Source organism: Uloborus diversus, chromosome 1 (assembly GCF_026930045.1).
Source record: "Uloborus diversus isolate 005 chromosome 1, Udiv.v.3.1, whole genome shotgun sequence".
In the NCBI taxonomy this organism is placed as follows: Eukaryota; Metazoa; Arthropoda; class Arachnida; order Araneae; family Uloboridae; genus Uloborus; species Uloborus diversus.
In genome coordinates, this window is record NC_072731.1 from 167092875 (window position 1) to 167116741 (window position 23867).

Here is a 23867-nt window from a genome sequence, read left to right on the forward strand (position 1 = left end):
TTTTATGTTTCTTCCAGTAATTCCAATAATTTCTAACAGCAAGTTGTATGGAAAAGCAAAACTAACATCTAATGTAGATGCATATTTTTAAATTTCTGAAAAAAAAAAAAAAAAAACTTGTTTGAATTTTGAGATTTTGAATCCTCAAAAGTTATGTTTCTCGCAATCACAAATTGCGATCGGACCCTACTCGTTGGGTTTCTTGTTTCTGTCTACCAATGGCTTTTATCGCAACCACAATTTAAATTCAATACGTCAAAACTCAAATGAGTGCCAGGGGCTGGATCTGGATGTTGCGTGCTGTTCTGCCGGTCCAGATCTGCATACCCGCAAATCCCACAGTGCAGGAAGGTGGGAGGGCACGTCCTTAAAGAGCCCAACGGCCCAAAAAAACTATCACTATATTTATAAAAGTTACAAATCTGGCCTCTGGGGAGGGACCCTACAGATTTTGTTGCAGAGGGGAGGGGGGAATTTATAGATCCGCCCTATGGTGTGCTCGATACTGTTTTTGCGTAAAGAGGACTGTGTAAAGTCGAGAAGGTATTTTTTAATAATTTGATTCCGAGGCTCATGAACTTATGGACATGGTAAGCAAAAAATAAAAGTAGTTTGCAAAATACAGTGGAACCTGTGTAATAAGTTGATCATTTGCGGTGCACTACTTAGTGGTCAACTTAAACAGGTGGTCAACTTACAAAGGTTAATTTATATGATAAGGTTTAATTCCGTGCCTGAAAAAAGTGGTCAACTTCACAGGTTTTAACTGTAATCCGATTTCGAGTCACTTGGACGATTGCATTAAGCATTAAAAAATAAAATCAAATGACGTTTACGTGGACGTCATTCAACGGTCTGGTGAACACGATAAGCAATTCGTTATTGCTCAACAATAAGCATTTCGTGATTGCTCAAAAAAAAAAAAAAATTGAATTTTGAAATTTTGAATTCAAATTATGTTTTTCGCAATCACAAACTGTGACAAGACCCTACTCATTCGAGTTATTGCTTCTTGAAACCGCTCCTGTCCCCCCAAACCTGCCCCTCCTCCTGGGCGGTTTCGTGTGCATGGTTGTGTGTGTGTGTGTGTGTGTGTATGCATAGACCTGTGTGTATGTACGTAGGCGTGTGTGATTGTATGTGTGTGAAGTCGTGAGTATGTGTGTGAGCGTGCGTGTAGGATATGGACACCTCCGACCGGGAGAAGCGGATAGCTCAGGAACGGAGGAACCGTGCCTGCAGAGGACGGTGGGTAGTGGTGCTGCATAGGCCCCTGGTCCAAGCTGAAAAAGGAACCAGACGCCAAGAATGGTCAAGTGAGGACAATAAGCAATCATGATTGCTCAAAAAAAAAAAAAAATCACGTGCTTAAATTTGAGGACTTTTGCTTTGCATACAAGGAGGACCACGAACAAAGCGCCTTTACTACCAGATATAAAAGAGAATTAAAGAACACCCAGGGATAGGGATCCACAGCGAATCAAACGGTGTTTGTTTGTTTGAGGGAGCGGGTAGTATTTATTTCTTTATTTATTTATACAGAAAGCTTATAACAGCTTCAATAGAGGACTGCGTACAAAGCACCTTGCCTCTGGACGCACACAGCAAAGATTTTCAACACAAGAGAAGGAAATAATTTCCCATAGCACCAGCGAGAATCAAACACACTACATCCGCCACTTGAAGGATGGAGGGTAGTAGTTTCACTAATTTGGTTTCATTAATTGAAGAGGAGGAGCTTGAGCTTGATACCTCTTACTTCTTTTCCCCTGACGCTTAGAAGCCTAATATAGTGTAGTGCAATATGCTATAAAAGAAAATAAATCACAAAGCTGTAAAAAATAATGTTCTTGTCATGATTTAAATATAGCCTGGTGAGTCACTTTTCTATTCATGTCTTGTTTCGGCACTATAACCATTTTCATGAAAAAGGAAAAATATTTTTGTCCTTAGTTGGCAAATTGCTTTTGAATCGTCTAAAATTGTTTGAGCCATCTTGATATTTTAAAAGTTGGTTTCCATAATACATCAAGGACTTTGAAATGTCACTTTACAAGGAAAATTTTTACCATATGTGACAGAAAGAAAGAGAGAGAGAGAAACCGTTTATTTTGGTTGCTTTGAATATTTTTAATAATAAAATTAAAAAAAAAAGTGTAAAAGTAAAGGTTTCCGCAAAGTGCTACATCGAGCACTTTTCGGTGCAGACAAATGTTTCGATGCAGACGAACATCGAATGTTTCAGATGAAAATTTCTATGCTTTTCTCCAGAAAATTTCAAACTTTGCGCAATTTTAAGCCTTTTTCAAAATTAAATAACCTAAATGTCATAATTTGTTATAATGCTTTTCAAAATATCCTTCTAGTTTATAGAAATGTAATTGTATTCAGAAATACACATTAGCTCACACCACCATATGAAAATGACGTAAGCCCCCTTTGAAATTTGTTTTTTTTTTTTCCAATTTTGAACTAGTTACAGGTATGTTAAAAAATAGACTAACCAATGACTAACCAGGCATGTTCTAATACAGGGGTTCCCAACCTGTGGGTCGCGACCCCTTTGGGGCGCGACCCAATGCTTCGCGACCCCTTTGGGGTCGCGAAGCATTTCTTGGGGGGTCGTGACATTATCCCTAAATTAAAAAATATATCATTGCATAGTTTAAAAATTAAAATACACAGGGAAAAAATAGCATCATTTTGGAGTAGTATTAATACTTGAGCGGGCAGTGGTGAATCCAGGAGAGGAACTGTGGGGCTGCACCCTCTCCCCTCATACTAGAGTAGCAATGTCGTCCAGAGTAGAGTTGTCAACATCCTCTAATATTATCTTGAATTTTAGTTTAAACACTGTAAAAAAATTCTGAAATGTTGCTGAGTATTTGCGTGTAACGTTTTGGGATTTCAATGGTTCTTATCCACACTCTGGAAATATCAAGTATCATTATGAAAAAGTTTTCTGAATTGCTGCAAGTTGTCCGAATACAGACTTCTCTCTGTTGTAAAAAATATTTTAAGCTCCCAGTTTAAAGATTAACTGAGAGTATGTATAAGATATATCGGTTTCAGTTTGATTACGGCTCGTGCATGCTGATTAAAGTCCCAAAGGGAGCAAATAAGTATGGACTATGTAGCGTTGCAAGAATTGCTATTAAGTGAGATGCTTGATACTTGCTTGCAATTCTGGCTTAGCTTTGGCCATGGTTGCAATACTGCTTTTGGAACTGTCTTGATGAATCAGAATGGTGTCAAGCTGTTATATTATCCCTCCCTAAGATTACTCTGAAGTTTTACAGACACGACTGGCTTTAAATGAGAATATTTCTGGATATTTCAGAAAGATTACTGAATTTTAGTAGAAAACGTTCCTGATTTTTGCGAGATATGTTACTGGTAGAAATCGGGCAAATCAGCTGCCTACTATTTTCCAAGAACGTTTCTGAATCATTTTTACAGTGAAGACTGAAGACTTCAATATCTACAAATTTCCCCGAAAGAGTACTAAATTTTTCTCCCTCTAACATCATCTAAAATCATCTAAAACTTCCTTTATGGAACTTCAATTCCGAATAATTTCTTTAAGAGATTTTCTTCAACACCCTTATCCTGAAAAATGTCCTGTAATTGCGTTTTTAGAACTTAATTTTGGAAATATTCTGGGGAAGAGCCCCAAACCCCATACTGTCCCCTAACTTCATCAGAAATAACCAAGAAATTGGTTTTATGGATTTTGATATTGAAAACGATTCTAGGAGATTGCCTACTGTTCACTTTCAGCCTTCACATCACTAATCATTGTATAAATTTTTGCTTTTATAGGCCTTAAATTTCAAAAGAAAAAAAAATTCAAGTAAGGGTCTCCAAACATTTCTTTTTGCTAACAAAAAATACTATTCTGTTTTTTTGGACTTAAATTTCGAAAAATTTCTGTGGAAGTACTACCCCTAAACCTCAAACATGCTCATTTTTTAGTAACTTAAAATGAATTTCATTTTAATTAGCAAATATTTAGTCATGGCTTTTTGTCTTTTGATGTTGCTTGCTAATATGATTTTAAAATAATATGCGTAAAATAATTTCTTCTATCAAAAAGTTTAATTTTTATTTTTTAAACCCTTTTAAGCTTATGTTCTGCTTGGATAATAATGGAAGAAAACCATCATAGGAAAAAAGTAAGACATGTTCTTTTTATTTTTAAATCCTGTTATAAGAATTTTTTTTAAAATTCATTCTTTAAAAGCTTAGTTTTATTAATGTTATAATATTTATGTTGTTTAGTTATTTTGAAAGAATGTACATCTTTTCATATTTCTTTGTAAAAAGTTTATTCTTTTAGTTGCTTAATGTATTAAAACTTTGGTGCATACATCATTGTTATGTTTTTGTAGGGCGTTGTAAAATCCAAGAGCATTTGCTTTGTTCCTGCAAATCATAGTGCAATCGATGAACCCACAGATGGTATGCTTTTCATAATAAAACATTTCCAATGTGTTCTCTTCTTGATAATTTTTCACATTTAATTATTTATGTGGAAATGTCACTTGTTTTATTTAAACTAAATCAGTGAATAATTTTGTGACAAAATATTATTTCTATCATTTAATAAGCATGATTCATTGATTTGTGATTTTATTAAAATTTTTTAAAATGACTTTTGTCAATAAAAAGGATTGAGGCTATTCTTTTAGGCATTTGCTCTGAAAAAGTTTGACTAATTCAGATGTTATTTTTGCTGTTGGAGTGCACTTTTAGTGATATAAAATTAACTTTCAATACTTTCTTTACTTAAACTATATCAATAGCTTTAAATAATTTTATGACGAGAAATTATTGCTATAATTTAATTAGCATGATTCATTGATTTATGATTTTATTAAAATTTACATTAATGACTTTTGTCAATAAAAATGATAGCTATTCTTTTAGGCAGTTGCTCTGAAAAAGTTTGACTAATTCCGATTTTTTTTTTTGCTTTGCTGTTGAAGTGCACTTTTAAGGATATAAACTTAACTTTCAATACTTTGAAGTTCAAGTACTATAAAAAAAATTTGAACTGTAAAATTTTTAAGAGATTGTGGTGGAAATAAAAAATAGAATTGTAAAAACATGAAATATATACCCTGGAACCAGTGGCATAGCCAGGATTTCATTTCGGAGGGGGTTCAATCTGTGGTGTAGCCATGAAGTTTTTTTTTTTTTTTTGGGGGGGGGGGGAGCTAAGAAAATTTAACAAATTGATATGGAGATCTTTTTAAAGATAAGCAAAATAAATTTTAGAGAGAGAAATTTATTTAACTGTCAATAATGACAAGTAATGATTTTGAATGCATTTGAATGTAAAAAACAAACATCAAACTTGAATCCAAAATAGATTCCCCACTTCGCCAGGAAGCTCATGCAGGGACTAAATTCCAAGAAACTTGGAGCAAACTAGACAAAGGAGAAGTGCCTTTTGTTAGATTCTAAACAGGTATATTCTCAGAATTTGCATCTACTTCAATGATGCAAGGGAAACCAATGTTTTGGAGACTGCAGAGAGAAATATTTTCACACACTAGGGAAAAATTGAGAATCATTGCAATAAAGCACTAAGCCTTACAGCGCCCCCTCATTTCGTACCTCTCCCTTCCCCCGCACATTTTAGTTTATCAATTTTCTCTTCATAATATTTTTGCATGTTATATATTGTACAAGAGCAATATATATACATATTTTTTCTTGTTCCATTTTTTTACTTGTGTAAAATGCTTGTTTTCAACACAATGCATTTTTTCTTCAATCATATATTTACACTTAGTCATTTCAGAGAAGGTCCGGACGCCCTGGACCCCCCTTGGCTACGCCACTGCCTGGAAAAATTCAATTTAAACATTAGTTTCAGAGTTTTATTTCTGCTGCTAAAAACTAATAAGGTTTTTTTTTCTCTTGAAAATAGAATCCAGCCTACGAAATAATTTAACTTTAAAAAATGAGATATACAGCTACTTACCTAGTCAAACACTTTATCGTAGAAAACATCCCAAAGTAACAGCTCAAGTTAACAAAGGTCTTACATTGCCCAGAGCATCCACCTCTTCTGAAACATCGCTGGATACCTTCAGAAGAAAACTTTCATCAATTCAGCGAAAGACAAGTTCTTTAGATGGACACCAAAGAGCTCCCCAAGAAAATGCTGATGTAAAACATTTTTTTTTTACCATCAAAATGTTTAGTTAATTTTGTTGCTTTGCATTAATTATGGGCTAGAATTGGTATCTAAAATTTTCTTTTAAAATCTAGCCAAGATCTTTTTACTTACCACCTTTGATTTTATTAATCTGTATGTGTAAAAAAACCTGTACTTTTGGTGCTATATTGACTGCATTAGTGATATTTTCACAAAATCTCCAAATCTACTGCTGAAGCTGTAATTTTGGTTCTTTACTTTGTTTTCGGCTATAACCTGCCTAAGACTGCAGGACAAATTGATGCAAGGGAAATCCACTGATGCTTGATGCATGATGTTTGATGCATAAGGTTATTCCTATGAATTATTATATATATTATTCTATTGCATTTTAGTTCTACTACAATTTTTTTTTTCGATGATAATATATTTAAAAATTAAGCATTTAATTCAAGCAGAACAATTGTGTGTTGATCATAATCAAGAATGATTCGTAAAGAAAGTGTTAGTTACTCATCGGTATGAATAATATTTGGAAATCTGTTTTTATAAATGTAATCAATTTTTACAAATATTAATAGAATGTTGAATTTATTGTATTGCATATTAATAGCAGAAAAAGAAAAAAGGTTGTTTGCTTATGATATAAATATTTCGGAATAAATAATCATAATGTTAATAATAAGAAATAAATACACAAATTACAATAATAATAATAGTTATAAATAATTTAATTAAAGGCAAATACTGTCACAGCTTTTTAATAAAGCACATTGTAGTCAAATATATTATGTAAAAGTATTAAGCATTTTTACCACTAAATGTTTTTAACAAATTATACAATTAAATATTAATTTTAGTTTTTTATATTTAGACTCATTGTACATAATTTTTTATTTGCAACATTTTTTTTCTGAGTAAAATACTTTTTAACAGGGGATTGAAATGTTTGGAGATCAGGAGTTGTGTCTTACTCTTGAGGAAAAAAATGAAGAACTAAAAAATTTGCGAAATCTACCTATCACAATGAAAGAAAAAAGGAAATATAGGTAAAAGACCTCAACGTTTTTTCAAATTTTCTAGGTATTTTCAATGACAAAAAAAAAAGGGGGGGGGGGGAGGTTTGGTTGTTCTTAAGTAATCTTAGCATTTGGAATAGTATACATTAGCCTAGGCTAAAAAAAGGTTTTACTTTGACATCACATTCTCATTCAGTGAAAGTTGTCTCATGCAATGAAACTAATGGGCAAAAAATGTTCCATGCAGCAGCAGATTGATATCTTTTGCCTCATTAAAGGAGTGCAAATGCACGAAAACTGTAAAAATTTGGTATTTTTAACTAAAAACTTAATAAAAATGTGTGCACTATAACAGTGTGTGCAAAAGTGTAATGTGTTCAATTTTAATGGTAAAAGAAAGAAGGATTCAGATCAGTAGATATCTTCTGCATCCCGAAGTAATCAAATTAAAATAAAAAATGCAAGTAATGATTTTGAAAAATACCAGTTCTTCCAAATATTCTGAAAACATTTTTGGAACTTGTACTTTGTGGGGAAACTGTTGATCTACATCTGAATATCAGAGTTTGGGTCAAAGCTTCATAAGCTTTCAGAGCTTAATCAAAAGCAATATTCTTTAGATATGGCAAGAACTGCATCTTGATGACTCAAATATGTTCTAAATACTGATAGAATTTTCAGAAAGCTGAAAATTTTCAATTGTGGATCAACATTTGTTTTATTTTATTGAACTGCAACTTTTCAGTTTATTGTGAAACAGTTTGTTTTTCCTCCGTTATTTTTTGACTAATACTGTTTGATTGATGCATAAAAAGGAAGTAAATCAAGTATGTAAAGATGACCTACTCGGAATGTTTTTTTTTCTTTTTCATATCAGTCATATTTACTTTTGTATTTTCACCTATATACTCTCTGCATAGTTTTAATATATTTGGAACATTTAAAAAAATATTGGTGAATAATTTATGATTTCTTCATAGAATTACTAATTATTATGCTTATTAGATTCTGATTATCAGGGATCAATACTGGATACATGGTCAGTTCACCTATTCACACTTTGAGGTTGATAGAGGTATTACCAATTTGCTTCAATAATTAATTGGGGGGTTGGCACTGTACTACTTATCCTAAACAATTGTGACTGACCACAGTACGAACTCAAAGTTAGAAATATGTTTGTATGGGGAATTGTATTTCAGATATTTTTGACGTTGGTGGATCTTTTTAAAAAAATATAGCAGTTACATGGTCAAATTTCATATAAGTTTTCCTTAGTGTCATTTTTGTAACTAATGTCCAACCATTAGTTGTTAAAGTATACTGTGTAAAGTTTTCTTCAAATTTATTTTACTTCTTTTGCCCACATGGATTCAATCAGTTTTGAGTGTTTAGAAAGTTCATGCAAAGATAAACAAAAAGGTTGTTTGCTATTTGAAAATAAAGAAGTTAATAATGTTTTTGTTTCTTAGTTGCCAATATATATTTTTTTTTAACTTTCAGGAAAGCGTTATTTGAAACTTTTCCTACTGGTGCTGAAAGTCCTGCATCTTTGAGGACGCGAGTAAGCATTAAAATTCAGTGTTTTAAACAATTAAAAGTTAAAAAAACTCTTTAGCAATTCACTTTCTGGTTATTGCAAGCTGTTGTTTAGTGTATTGTACCCAGGGGTCTGGCCAGAGGATATTTGGGTCCGTTAACGGACCCTTCACAAAAATCCGATCAACCAAAACGGACCTTTCACAAAATCCCGATTAAACAAAACGGACCTTTCACAAAATCCCGATCAAACAAAACGGACCTTTCACAAAATTCTGATAAACAAGATCGGATGTCAAATTGTTTATTGAAAGAGCAAATCTGAAAGCAAAATAACGCATAATTCTGTGTATAAACCGATAATTTTTGGAACCTTTTTTTAAGTCAAATTAGAGGGATCAGCTTATACAAAATCGGCTAATTTTGAAAAAAAAAAAAAAAATAAATCGGCACTCTTGGGATGCTCCTGCAAGCGATAAATAATTGCTACTGCCAAATAAATATAATGGTTGTTTGTTTTATCACAGCTAATTAGCAGCGGTGTTTTTGTTAACTTTTCTGAAAAGGCATTGGTAAGCACTTTTCTCCGCTCATGATTTAATAAACAATAATAATATATATCTGCGAAATGAACTTAGAACTGCAAAGGGATAGTAAAGGTGAGGAAAAAATACGATCGCTTCAGATAGTGTTACCAACTTCAAAATTATCACCACTTAGCGTCTGGCGTTGAACCTTTATAATGACTTGATTAGAAAATATTCTCGTCATTTTGCCAGCTTGTCAATATTTGCGTTTTTATGGTGCGGTGCGATGTTTAATTGTTATTTTGGGAGAAAATTATATGGGTTTTGATTTTTCGATGCTAACACAAGGATGATTAACTTTAAGTAAACTCTTTTAATTACCTTTTTTTTTTTCTTTAGATGTCTACATTTTGAAAAATGCAATCTTTTAACATCCGATATGAGAATCATATTTTGTTCTTTTTTCAAGCTAACTTAGCTTTATTAGGATTCAAATAAATGAAAAGTCTCTTTATTTCTGTTAGAACTCTCATTTCAAGTTTTTAAAGCAGAATTCCATTTTCTGTTATGAGTCAAAAATTAAAATGCTAAGTAGATGGTTTATTTAATTTTATTTTTTGGGTCAACTGTGTCCACAGATATTAATGATATGTTTATCATAGGACTCTAAAATGCAATTTTAAAATAATTTTATCAAAAATATTTCTTTTACAAGCCGTTTTTATACTTTTGATGCCTTCACTTTGAGAATTGCGATCTCTTTGCATCCGCTATGGGAATCCGATTTTTCGAATTTTTAATGATTATTACGCTTTGTTAAGAGGTAAACAATTGAAATATCTTTTTATTTTTGTTTAAATCACGGAATTTATAAGTTTTAAACGAAATTCTGTGCTTTTTAAGAGTGTCTTGGGTCAAAAAGTTGAATGCTGATCCCTATTCTGAATTTTATTTTATTTATTTATATTTTTGTTACAATTATTTTAAGTACTGTACAGAAATATATCTAGTATAATTTAACGTAATGTAGAATGGTAGATAAATATTGATACTTGAAAGAGCAATGCCCCCCCCGCCAAATATTAGTAAAAAAAATCCATAATGATTTTCTCGATGTAGAAGAGGAAAACACTCAACTTTAAGTTTAATTGATGCAGTTTGTGCCATCTCTAAATTCTAAAATTTCGTTTTAACAAAAAAAAATTTTTTTTTTTTTTTTTTTTTTTGCGAAATTTTTTGATTTTTCACAAAATTAATTCACTTTTCACAAAATTATTTGATTTTTCACAAAAAACGGACCCTGTGAAAAATCCTGGACAGACCCCTGGGACCTTATATTAAGCACTATATATAAAGGTATGAATAAAAAAAATACAGACACCTATTTAAAAATAAGCTGCAATTTGACCATCCAATAAACCCTGCCACGTATTGCTACAGTGTGCCTCCTAGTGGCCATGAAAGATGAGGTATCAGTTGAACATTTCGCAATGGGAGAAATGCGTGAGAAAATTCCAGTGACGTGCGGTCTGCCCAAGCAGAGCTGGAGCACTCCAAAAATAAATTTTAATAACTGTCATGTGTGCTTGTGGGTAAACCAAAGCGTTAAAGTTTAAAAAGCATTTCAAATGCCAACTAGTATTGGCAAGGAATTTAAATAGCATGAAAATTATCTTTTGAAACTAGTATGGTAACGGCACCATTAAGTCATTGCTCTCAGGTTAACTCAATTTTCTGAGCTTTTCAATGTATTTAGACTTTTAAAACTATTTTTCTCTCATGCAACTACATCTCATCTAACATTTGACTGCTTCTGGATCCTCTGAAGTAGTTAATTCCATTTTTATTTGTTTAATTTCAAATGAAGGTCCGACTCCCCAGTAATAGACACCAGCAATTCTGATGATACCCAGGGCAGAAGTCCCTTTTTCTCTTCAAAATGTGCTAAAGTTCTTAATTTTTAGAACTTAAGCCTTATCAAATTCAAATGAACGTAAAACACCAGCTGATCTTGTGGTGGCTGTTCATTACCTTCCACCACTGCCTTGTAAATACCAACTGGCTCATAAAAGCCACTCTGATAACACTAAATAGTTTCACCGTATTCATGGGCCAGAGCAACATCAGTTTAACCCACCTAAAATTCTTATTATTTAAATTCAAACTTGTGACTGTATGTGACTGGACCCCTGTCTGTTACTGGTGCTGTTACCCTAGTACACTGCCGTGCTAAGCGCAAAAGTCGTATCTGCAGCTGAGGTCAAACCGAAAAACTACTATTTAAAGTTTTACGCCTCCATGTATTTGATCCAGATTTCACTTTTTTAGATTTTTTTAAAAAATAGTTCCAGTTCACAAATGACAATAAAACATTGCATAGGGGTAAAACATGTTATAAAGAACCACCTCGTGACAATAACTCAATTTTGACAAAAAGTGTAGATACCACTTTTGTGCTTAGTACGGCAGTACATGTGTATTTTACTTATTGAAATGTAAAACCTGATAGCTCAACATCCGCTTGAATCAGTTTGTTTGGTCGCCTCAAGATAACAAAGTTTTACTCTATTTTGGCCTTTCCCAAGAATTACTGTTGAAATCTGTTGTTATGCCCTTTACAGAGGATACATAATCATATAAAATAAATGATAGAATAGTTTTATGTTCTTTCATGGGCATGTCCAGAAATAGGCAATAAAGGTTGCCCTCTTTCAAAAATAGCAAATATTTCAGATGAAACAACAACAGAAATTAGAAAGATAACTGCTTCAGTTTCTAAGCTTATCCAAGAGTTTGGCTCTGGTAATTTGGTGCCTGATTTTGAAAGCGTACATTTTTTCTTTGGGAGCTCAATGAAAAAAAAAACGTTACTAGGATTAAGTTGGGTTACTGTCACAATATGGCTATGCAGCCAACGTAGTGTAAGGTTAAAAAAAAAAAAAAAAAAGAAAAAAATTCTTTTTTCACTAACTCAAAGTGAAAAAGTTCTTCTGGCTGCAAATTTGTGTTATTACACCTCCTCATACACAGTGAAAAAGTTTAAAAAAAAGCCTCCCTCCAGGTCTTTTCTAATTTTTCAGGGGGAGGGAAGAAAACTTAATGCATTTTATGGGGAAAAACAATAAAATACTTACAGAATTGCACAATTAAATTGTTTTCAAAATCAGCATGGAAGGGGGGGGGGATTTATCCCCTGGTTTTGTCCCCCCCTTCTATTTTTCTCTGGATTATGTCCTTGATCTCTCTAACACAATCATGCATATTGCTATCTGTTGTACAAATAAGTTGTAAAGGATTTTTAAGACATGGGGTCACTGGTACTAAATCGAAATGGACAAAGTTGCTTCCAACTTCATTTTATAACCTCATTATTAGGTTTTCATTTTCAGTATGTGACATTTCACTGAAGTGGAAACAATGCAGTTTTTGTGTGCTCCGAATATGTCAACTTTTGTGCCAACAAAGCACAATTTGCAGGAAAGTTCATTTTTCTGCTTCCATTTGAAGAAAAGTGCGGCTGAAAACAATCGAATGCTACAAGGAGCTTTCGGGGAACATGCTTCATCGATTTCTATTTGTGAGTTTTGGTATAGGCGTTTTAGAAGTTGCAATTTTGATAAAAATGACAAAGAGCACGATGGACAGCCACAAAAGTTTGAAGATGCCAAATCGGAGGCAATATTGGACGAAGACTGGTGCCAAACATTATTACGGAACTCAATTGATGCGTTTGAGCCGAGCACTGCAGAAAAAACGGCCACAGTATAAGGAGAGACACGACAAGGTAATTTCGCAATATGATAACTCTCGGCCACGTGTTGCGCCGCCGGTCAAAACATACCTCAATACCCTGAAATGGGCAATCCTACCCCACCCGTTATATAACCCAGACATTGCCCCTTCCGACTACTATTTGTTTTCATCGATGACACATGCTCTTAAGGATCAGCACTTCTGCTCTTTTGAAGAAGCCCAAATTTTGATTGATTCATGGATTGCATCAAGACTTGTTGTTTTTTCGAGTAGGCATCCGAAAATTGCCAAAAAGATAGGAAAGGGTAGTGGCCAACGATGGACAATAGTTCAAAAGCTGAACATGAAACTTATCTTAGAACAATAAAGTGTCAAACTTGTGAAGAGAATCCTTTAAAACTTATTTGTACACCAGATGATTTATATAATTTAAAATTTTAATAATATTTTCTAAATAAAGGAATTTATATACAACTTTAGCCTTTGTTAAATAATGGAAGTAGGAACTATGTTTGAGACATTGAAAACTTTAAATTTATTGTAATTTAGGTTTCAAATGCATTTTCGCATCAGAAGAAATATCTTTCAGACCTGGATTTGTGGAATGAGTCTTTGAAGCAAATTGAAGGTATTCAGCAGGATAATTACTATTTTAAAGTAATGAAAAATATTTTAAAGTTGAAATTTATATGAAGCACTATTGAGCTGCATGTGTGTATCATACTTATAGATTCTAAAAGGTATTCTGGCGAGAACTATAACTTTTAAAATCTTGTGTACAATTTCTTAAATTGTACATACTTTTGTTGTAAAATTTATCTGTATAAACATAAGCGTTTTTTTGAACGATACAAAATAGTAGATTTTTGTGATGTAGTTGATCTTCTTCATACAGATTACAGCAGTACCTCCAAATAGCAGACAGTTATGGAACTGAATGTTTTGTCTGTTATTCAGCAAAGTCGACTATTAGGGAGGATTACTTTAAAATTTTTGTTTTTTTGAGCTTATTGCAATTAACTTAAAAAATTGCAATATAAATGAAAAGAGTACTATTGTCGCTGTGCTCTGACAGACTTTTCATGATTACGTCTTATTTACTATTGCTTTATTTTCAAAGCATAAAAAAATCATTTTGTCTTGCATAAAATTTCATTAGGAACTAATTTAAACAACTTAAATATTCATTTATCAGTATATATATATATTTTTCGTTAGTTTGACATAGAGTGACATTTTTTTCTTACAGAAGTGTCATGCCATAGTTGTTGTAACATAGTTATTGTTCTTCAGAGAGTAAAAAATTCAAATTAAATATTAAAATTATTTACATTTGTATAGTAATTTGTACAGTTATTTATTTATTTTTTGCAGGTCATTTTGGGACTAGTGTGGTATCTTATTTTGTTTTCTTGCGTTGGCTGATATTCTTGAATCTGTTGACGCTTTTAATCTTCCTCCTCATTGTAGTTATACCTCGTGTCGTATTTACTACATTACCACATTTGGATCTGCATGTGGTCCCAAAAGAAAGTAGAATAAATGACAAATTTTTGAGTCAGTTTCCTCAGCATGACAGTGGAAAGCATATTCCAAAGGTAATTAATTATTCTATTGTTAGTAACTTATGTTTTAATTGTTAGAGTTTTTAACTGTGCAACTTTTCTTAACTAAACAAAACTAGTGGTTTGTTCCCCAAATCACTTACAGAGTGATTGTAATTTATATGAATAAAACAGCATTTTTGAGTCTGATCTTTCACAAGTTTTGCATGGAGGTACTTTGGCACCAAAGAGCACTGTAAGAGTTTTTCTATGTAATTAACATCAATCTAAACATAAATATTAAAGAAATAACTGTGATTATGTGTAGAATAATTTTCTTTTGCTTAGACCTTTTGAGTTAGTTATTTCTCAAACTGCAAATCATTTCATGCAAGTATGCCCCAACAGAGCATTTTTTTCCTTTTTGCATTATACATTGGATGCTTTCTGAACATTTTATGCTAGAGGATTTCATCAGCATTACCCGAGAAAATTTGTATATAACTTATTCTAATATTCATAAATTTTTATGCAGTGACTTTGTAAAATAGTTGTTGTGTATGCTCTGAGGAGAAAAGAGGCAGACATTAGCTATAACTGGCCTTTTAAGGTTTAGGCCTTTTTCTTTACTAATTGTTCTCCTATTTGGACTTATGTTTTGCATTTATGATCCAAGCAGAGCTGAGTGCTGCAACTAGAACTTTTATAGGCAGAATATATTACATGATCTGCACAATTTTAGCTAAGACAAAACCTATTTGATGCATTGAACGCTACTGTCTGTTACCATCTAAAATTATAGCATCCTGTGTTAGGTAGTAAAAAGTTGTGCATGAGCACCTATAGATGTGGTGTGCCATTCTGTCTTTAAGATCTACCTGATATTTTATGGCATCGTAGTTTAGTCCTTTAGTCCATAGAGCTTGATTTCAAATTTATATGAATATGATATTCATTTCATTCTCTTACATGTCAGTAATACATCTTAAAAGACGTACTGTGTGGGTGATTTTTAGGACTAATATTTTAAATACAGCTAGCTTACTGTACGTAATTAAATAAGTAAGTGAAGAAATGCATTCATTAATTAAATTTAACTAATTAATTAATTCCAGTTAAAAAAGTCTTAATAGTATTAAGCAAAGGAAAAGGGTTTTGATTGGTGCTAAAGTTTACTGGAATGAAACATGTTGATATGTCGAAAGTTTTGCACCAAAGGAAGGGCAAAAAATGTTTAGAGCTACTGTAGAACCTCATTAATCAGGACTAATAGGGGATCCAGGTCGTCTTCATTAATAAATGTACGGATTATACAAACTAACCTATAAATTGGGCCGAAATGCATACAAGAACTACCATGCACTATAAAAATTGAATTTTGTATTCAAGACGGTCAAACATAAAACTACATAAGAGAAAATTACAAAAGTTCATTGCAAGAATACAAAATGCAGTTTACAAAAATTTATTATTGTGCTAACTCACCTTTTATTTATACACTATGTACATCTAAATAGCTGTCCAACTTAAGCAGACTCTGGTTTACTAAGATCCAGATTAATGAAGGGTTTTTGTATTCAAACGTGTCTCTCCAGCAACTCCCTACCTTTGATCATGAAGCCTAGATTGCCATGTAGCATGAGAGAAGCAGCGAATAGCAGAACATGCTGGAGACAAAGCCTAGACCACCTCAGCAAAAGATAGCAGCCCTAACCACTGAACTACATGGGACTATTTAAATCCTAAATTAATCTTAAATTTAAGAGAAATTATTACTTCTGGTGTATTGTAAGTATTTGGAATTGCCTACTAGAAGCAGTTATTTGCTGTAGGGTAAGTAGTTGGGAATACTTTTTTCTTTCTGTGGTTGAGAAATTTACTAGGATGATGGTAATTAGGTAAACAAACTGTTTAGTAATCTTTTTTTGTAATTGAATATCTTGGTGCAACAAATAGGCAGCTTTATTTTAAAATTTCAAGGATCACAAAATAAATAAATAAATTAATTAAAAAGGAAAGTATTTAATAAAAAAAATGGCCTGTACATTTAATATGTTAGAATTTTCCTCTGTTAAACCAATTTTAATGAGATTTTTTTAAAATATAATGTTGCCTATGTATAATTAATTGTTATGTATTTATACTTTCTTTCCTGTCATCAAGAAGTAGAGCTGTTCCCTTCTTACATCAAGGTCGTTAATTGTGTTTGAAATTTGTTCAGTTATTTTTCCAAGATTTTTATTATATTGACTGAAACAAGCTTTCAATGCATTTATTTTAGTGTGAGATTGTGAAGGAAAAAATGTCACTTTCATATTCCGCTGAAACTCTATCTGCAATTTAATTTTTATTATTGAATTATGTTAAGATAACTAACTGAACTTTTCTTTTTAACAGGACATACAATTGAAGAATTGGTCTTCATCTTTTATGAAAAATGATGATTTATTGTCAAGTGTTGGCCAACTTTTTGATCAATATTTACCAGATGATATATTAGATTTAACTGTAAATTATGGTCGGAAAAACTTTACTTTTGAAGAGCGTAGCAATTTATCTGCATACTGCAATGCAAAGTATGTAAAAGAAGCACAAAATGTTACGTCAGGGCTCTTAAGCTTTGCTCAAGATCTTCTTCAAGGAACGGTAACTAACCTAAATCATTAAAATAATTTTTTTTTCAATTAATTTTCAGTTTTTATAAAGTTTACGAATATGAAAATACCTGTAACATTATGTTGAAGATTTGTTGAATTAAGTAAGCATGTTTGACTTTAAAACTTCATGTACTTTTAAAATTAAAATTTGTTTAGTTTATTTTTAATCCCTATAAAAGCTCAAAAGTCAAATGACACTTTTTTTCCTTTAAAATGCATGAAGTATGTCTTTGTTACAGCTTTATGATCATACACATGAAAACACTAAATTTAGCATAAACATTTGCTGCAATTTTGTATTTGCAGAAAATGATGAAGCATCTATTGTTAGGGCAAACCTAACCTGGCACATTGGAAAGGCTACGCAGAGTCTAATCGCAGCATTACGATGCTGCCGGATTAATTTTGTCCAAACTATAGTCCAGTTAAAAATGGTTTTGGATCAGAAACCATTTCAAATCTTTACAGGGGGGGGGGCAACCTGCTTAATACAAGTTACATTAAAAAATTAAAAAAAAAGAGCTGAAACTAAAAACATTCACACATATATGTTAATACCATTAATTTTAAAAGCCAGAGATTTCAAAACTAGAGATTCAAGTTTGGCCTAGAATAAAAACTCCAATATTTGAATGTTGAACCTAATAAACCTGCTGGTTTATAATTAAAAACTGATATATTCGCTACTATTACTAGCACATTACTTTTGTTTGCGTAAAAAATTAAGGAAAAAATAATTTTTGTTTTTACTTGGAGCTGTCCTAGGGAGTTGTGCTTTTGAGGTAAGATCCTTTTACTTGTAATTGTATATAAATTTAGTTGTATCTGTTAAGTAATTTGCTTAATTTAATTCCTTTTCATTGTTTACAATGTGTTATCATATTATGAGTAATGCTTTCTTTGATTTATTAAATATTTCTTTACTTTTTCAGGGTTGGTTGGAATCAACGATTCTTTTTTTGGGATATTATCCTCCTGAAGAAATTAAGTTACCATTTATAGGATTGAAGTTTGATTTGCCTGCAGCTCTGCTTTTTGCCATTATAATATCATTCTTCTTATGCTTATGGATGATGATTCGATAGTAAGTATTTTTATATTGTGTTTTGAAAGATTTGTAAAGGTGATATCAAAATGAAAACTTTCCCCATTGGGGAGGGGTCCCATCCCACAAATGGTTAATGCATGTAGTATGACAAAAACTGAAGCTGGTTTGGATTACAAGGTAATTTCACACACAAAGCTTAACGTTACTGCACAAAACTTTATTTTTGAGCTTAGTTTTATTAGAATTAAAGAAATCCAAGAAGCAAAGGAATTGGAAAAAAAAGAGAGGTAATTTAGGATCTAGGAGAGGTTGACATGTACGTCAGTCACTTTCAAACATTAATGAGAGAGGGCTGTCATAGTTATTTCATATTCATATGGGACCACAAAATTTAATCCATTAATTTTTCTTTTACTTTTATTTATTTCATCTTTTATATTCTCATGCTTTCCATGAAATTTTTCTATGCTAAAATGGGGGGGGGGGGGGGAGGGCAGGTTTGGATTACAAGATAATGTCCCATACAAAGCTTAATATTACTACAAAAAAATGAACTGTTGCATTAAATCAAGATAAATAATCATTTTGATCCATAAATGTTATTTGTTTGTTAAATATTCTACTTTCAGTTGATTAAAATATTTTAATCACTTGTGTTTTTTCAGTTCCTCCCAAGGTATTCAAGAACATCTATTATCTCGTAAAAATAACTACCTCGTATATTCAAATATATTATTTTGTTCTTGGGATTACTGTATTAGAGATGAAAAAACTGCTAAAGTTACACACAAGAGCATCCTTCGCGAAATAAAGGTTTGTATCTGTAAAAGATATTTATTTTTTAATTTAAAGAAATCAATTTTTTATTGTAAGTCTAGAGCTATGTTTTATTTTAAATAACAGAGTAGCTTAGCTGAGGAGCAAAGGAAAGAGGAAGTTGCTGGTTGGTCTGCTGCTGAAAAACTGAAATTATATTTCATTCGAGTTTCTGTACACGTTTTCACTTTTTTGTCATTATTTGGCTGTTACTACCTGATATATACAGTTGTCTCTATTCAACTTGAGGTAAGATATTAAAAGACCATATCTATTTAAATATTTTTTGTTGCTTTACTCAAATAAAAAATACTTTGTTCTAAATAAAAAAAAGAAAGAAGCTGCATGCAAAAAATTTTTCTTGTGCCATTACAAGTTTATTTCTATTTTGTTTTAAAAAAATGTTTTACAGTAAAACGTCTTTTTGTATTACTTTAAAATACTTTGATTTTACTAAATAAAAAGAATTAAGATTTTTATTTTGTTTTCTTTTCGGACTGCGTGTGAGCGACGCAAAGGAGGGTAATGTATTTGTATATATATATATATATATATATATGAGTCTTATGTATGTATGTTTGTTCCTATGTGGCATTGTACAGGCTAAACCTCTTGGCCGATTTTGATAAATGTTACGTCAATCGATTTGTCTTAACCTTTCGAGTGTCACTAAACACATGACAGTAATCAGAATTCACCATATCAACAACCAGTTGGCATATTGTCAGCTTGGGATCGTGTTGCATGCTACCTGAGTGCTACACAGCATGCGACAAATGCAGGTAGCGTTTTTACTGCCTGAATTTTTTGTTTACCAAGTCTACTAATTCAATTTTCGTCTCTAACATGTTGCATTTGTTTTTGTAGTGATTCAGGGGACTGAGTTTCGTGATGTGTACTCTCTGGGCGGGCTTTTTTAGTTTTGGGAGAAAGATTTGACTGACGACTTTTCTGCTCTTTTAATGTAGCTGAGGTTGGCTTAAGTTTGAGCATTTTTGCTAAAGGTCAAGCATATGTAGCTGTGAGCCAAGTAAGGTCCCTAGAGGGACTAATAATCTGTAGTTTAGACCACCGCAAGTTACTGAATAATCCTCACAATATAAACTTTCTCAATAAGATGACAAGATTGCAAAATTTGCCTTCTTATGATCATAATGACTAAGTCAATGAAAATTGACTAAAAAGGGTAAAATAAAAAATAAGTATTAAATCAAAACAAAAAACCTGACTAGGTACCTGACCAAAAAAACTAAAAAGAAAAAAATATAAGCCCAGTGGTTTGGAATTTTATTAAGTACTAGCTGCGTGCCTGGCTTTGCACAGGCTAATTAAAAAATGAAAGAGATGTCCAATTGATGTTTTTGTATTACTTTGACATCAGTTTCTAAAGCGCTAAGGAGTAAATAAATACGCGTAATGCAAGGTTTGCAAAACACCAGTAGAGCATATTTTTGGCAAAAATCTCTTTAACGCTAATCATAGTTATCAATGATACAAGTTATGAGTAATTTCAATTAGCACAAAAGATGAAAATATGTGCGTTATTAACTATAATCTGTGCTCACTTTAAACTGAATAAAATCTGATAGACTATATCTGAAATATTTATGTACAACTACGATCAGCTTTTTACATAAAATGACACATACTTTTTGGTTGCTGACGTGAAACTAAAGTACCAAGACTGAATAAATACCAAAAAGCTTTAATTTAATACCAAGTCATCAGATTCGAATTAAGCTTTAGTTAAAATCCTTAAAAACAATCTTTTTTGTTCAACTCTGTTTCACTTAAAGAAATCCAAACAGTCTTAATTTAACGTGTTCTTTTAACAATACAAACTGCATTTCAAAAATAGAAATAGAAAGGAAAAAGAGAGTTATTACAATTCGAAAACTCACCCATGTGACGGGAAAAAGTACAACAAAATAAACATAATTAGTCGCACATCTTAAATGTACCAAAATATGAGGCCGGTGAATGATAAACTTACACTACAATCAATAAACATGTCTAAAGAAACAACTTTCATATGCTGAAAAGAGTTAAGAACGTTGAGTGTAAAAAAAATAAAAAAGGGACAGACGATAAAATAAAGGCTATGTCCGAAAAGAGTAACCAATTTTAAACTAATTTAAAATGAAATTCTAGATGGAAACGTTGTTTTAAGATTTGGACAGCAGTTAAAAAATCTCTTTTAAAGCAATTATTAGAATTTTATTTGCTTACCCATACGCAAAATGGCAACAGGAAAGAAATAACTCCTGAATAATGTTATGTTAATTAACGTTTTAATTAATATCTCTGCTAATTAAAGTCGTACAGTTACGACATTGGTTCTATTGTTTTCTTTGGAAAATTTCAAATTGATCGGTATCTCGTTTGACTCTCGATTCGCAACGGTTCTCGAGAAGATCGATCTTCAGACAGACAGACAGACGGACGCGAACAGATTTTAATATTATAGTGGATTACTGAATAACTATTCCATTCAAATAGCTTTATAATCGATACACACATAAGACAAATCATAAATTCAAAAGTAGAATAGAAGGATCAACAATCGGGCCCATTCAAATTTTACGGGGTTCCTTGACTGGTCAAAAGGAATGAGCCCTGACTGTATTTATTAACCTTTATGTAACTTTTAATTACTTTGAAGACAAAGAAAATCACTTTTCAAGTTGTACTCAATCTTCAAAGATTAAAAAATTGTTTTGTTGTCGATTTTTATGTGCATGCTTAAAATGTACTAGGGTATATAATTAGTTATGGCCATGATTAAGGATGTTTTATTTTTGGGTTGTTGTTTATCTGTAATGTTGAGGTTTTTGTTCATGGAAAACAACTCATTCACATGGTGTTGCACTTTGGAACTTGGAAATTGCACTTTTATAGCTTGAAATTCACATTAGTTTTTCACTATGATTTACACTTTTTTTTTTGACTTAAGTTAGAATACACTGGTTTGACCAACTAATAATGGTCATGAAAGCTAAATTCAATTATTTTCCGAAAATGCCCACAAATACAGGGGTAGAAGTAGTCCTATGTATCCTATCTTTCCTATATTTTCAAAAAAGCATCAAAAGTGTCCTATATTTCCTATATTTTTGAAATTGTCCTATATTTCCTATATTCTTCTAGTTTGTTATAAAAAGTGTAGAAAATTACCATTGAAAAGCCTTTTGGTCACTTGATTCGCACTTTCTTTCCCAACTTGACAATTCAAGACTGCTTAAAAACAAGATGCTTGTTTATAATTTTTTTTTTTTTTTTTGGAATCTCTGCCAGCATTGGTCTCTTTCAATTTTGTAGAGTGTTTTTGACCAAATTTTCAATTTGTTTTAAGAGAAAGCTTCAATGATCTATATTTTATAACAAGTTTTCCAAACTATTGATGAAGCACTTTGCCAATGAATTTTCACTAACAACAAAATGTGAGAAGATTCAACCACTATTAATGTTTAAAAAAAAGGTCTATTTGAAATATTTAAATGCAGGTAATTATGCAAAAAAATAAAAAAGATAAATTAACCCTGCCTGGATTCAAAATTTGAACTTCTTACTAAAATCAGAATTTTACATTATTTGAACACTATATTTTTAGCAGAATTGATTATTGAAAAAAAGGCTTTTCAGAAAATTAAAAAAAGAAATAAAATTTTTACAGGATCCTTTCATTGATACGTCACCATCTTGTTAAAAATTTTGAGGAATGGGGATTGGATGTTACTTGGATGTAAATTAATTCATTTTGGAAAAATACTTCGTAATGATAAAAATTGATCAGCTTTCTAGATGCAAATACTTAGTTTTTTTTAGTAGTGAAAATCTTAAGCACCTTTCATAAGATGTAGCATCATTTGAAAGAGGTTTTTCTTGCAAACAAAAAGATACTGACATAAGAAAGATCATCTTAAAGCATTGACTCTATAATATGAGTTTTAAGGTTAATTAAGGTACTGCTATTGGGAAACGAATAAATAATGCATGCATTACCAATAAAAAAAGTTCTGTTTTATCATGATTTATTATGGTACTAAATACAAAATTCATAAAGAAATGGGAAATACTTGTAGAGATGCATAACAATCAGAGGCAAAAGAAAAGGTTCATGTACCTTCCAAAAAAAAAAAAAAAATAGTGAAACTTAGGGAAAAAATTGATTTTGCAGTCTGATTAACATAGGCAGTCAAGGTATACAAAATGGCCTTAAACATAAATACATATGCATGTATAAACTTTTTTTTTTTTTTTTTGAAGCTATTCATTCAAGAACTGCATACCCATTCTAAGTAAAAGTTATAACTTTTATTTGGGTTTTTTTTAACTGTATGCAATATGATTAATTGAAGTCATTGATAATAATTTATGCAAGAATATCTAGATTATATATACTATGTATCGTTTATTTTTTCATATCAGTATTATTCATAAAACGTGTCCTATATTTGTCCTATATTTTTGGTGGAAAATGTCCTATGTATTAAAAGTTGACCACTTCTACCCCTGCAAATAGTATTTAGGCTTATCAAATCATTTATTTTTCTTACAATATAATCAAATTTCACCCTTACCAACTTGAGCAACGTTGAAATTAAAAAATGGATAACTGGCAAATTGCTTCTGGAAGGTTCTTCCGAACATCAAGAGCAAAAATAAATAGAAATGTCACCACATTTTTAAATTATCATCTGCCAAACATAACTTTTGCTTTTTCATCAATTTTAATTAATTTTGAGTAAGGATGGCCAAAAAATCAGTTATGGTCATATATGCCCCTAACTGAAAT

The 23867-nt window shown here is 31.6% G+C and overlaps 1 protein-coding gene across 1 annotated transcript in view; it reads left to right on the forward strand.

The window, feature by feature from the left end:
- The first annotated feature begins 1777 nt into the window (after window positions 1-1777).
- The window catches only part of LOC129233419 (transmembrane channel-like protein 7), a 34410-nt gene continuing 12320 nt past the window's right edge, over window positions 1778-23867 (forward strand). The window contains exons 1-12 of the mRNA XM_054867452.1: window positions 1778-1874; window positions 4127-4175; window positions 4392-4461; window positions 5939-6180; window positions 7106-7218; window positions 8692-8752; window positions 13557-13635; window positions 14382-14605; window positions 16949-17197; window positions 18141-18292; window positions 18922-19069; window positions 19160-19321. Coding sequence (XP_054723427.1) covers window positions 4149-4175; window positions 4392-4461; window positions 5939-6180; window positions 7106-7218; window positions 8692-8752; window positions 13557-13635; window positions 14382-14605; window positions 16949-17197; window positions 18141-18292; window positions 18922-19069; window positions 19160-19321 — 1527 coding nt within the window. The 5' untranslated portion in view covers window positions 1778-1874; window positions 4127-4148. The remainder of the gene's footprint in view (window positions 1875-4126; window positions 4176-4391; window positions 4462-5938; window positions 6181-7105; window positions 7219-8691; window positions 8753-13556; window positions 13636-14381; window positions 14606-16948; window positions 17198-18140; window positions 18293-18921; window positions 19070-19159; window positions 19322-23867) is intronic.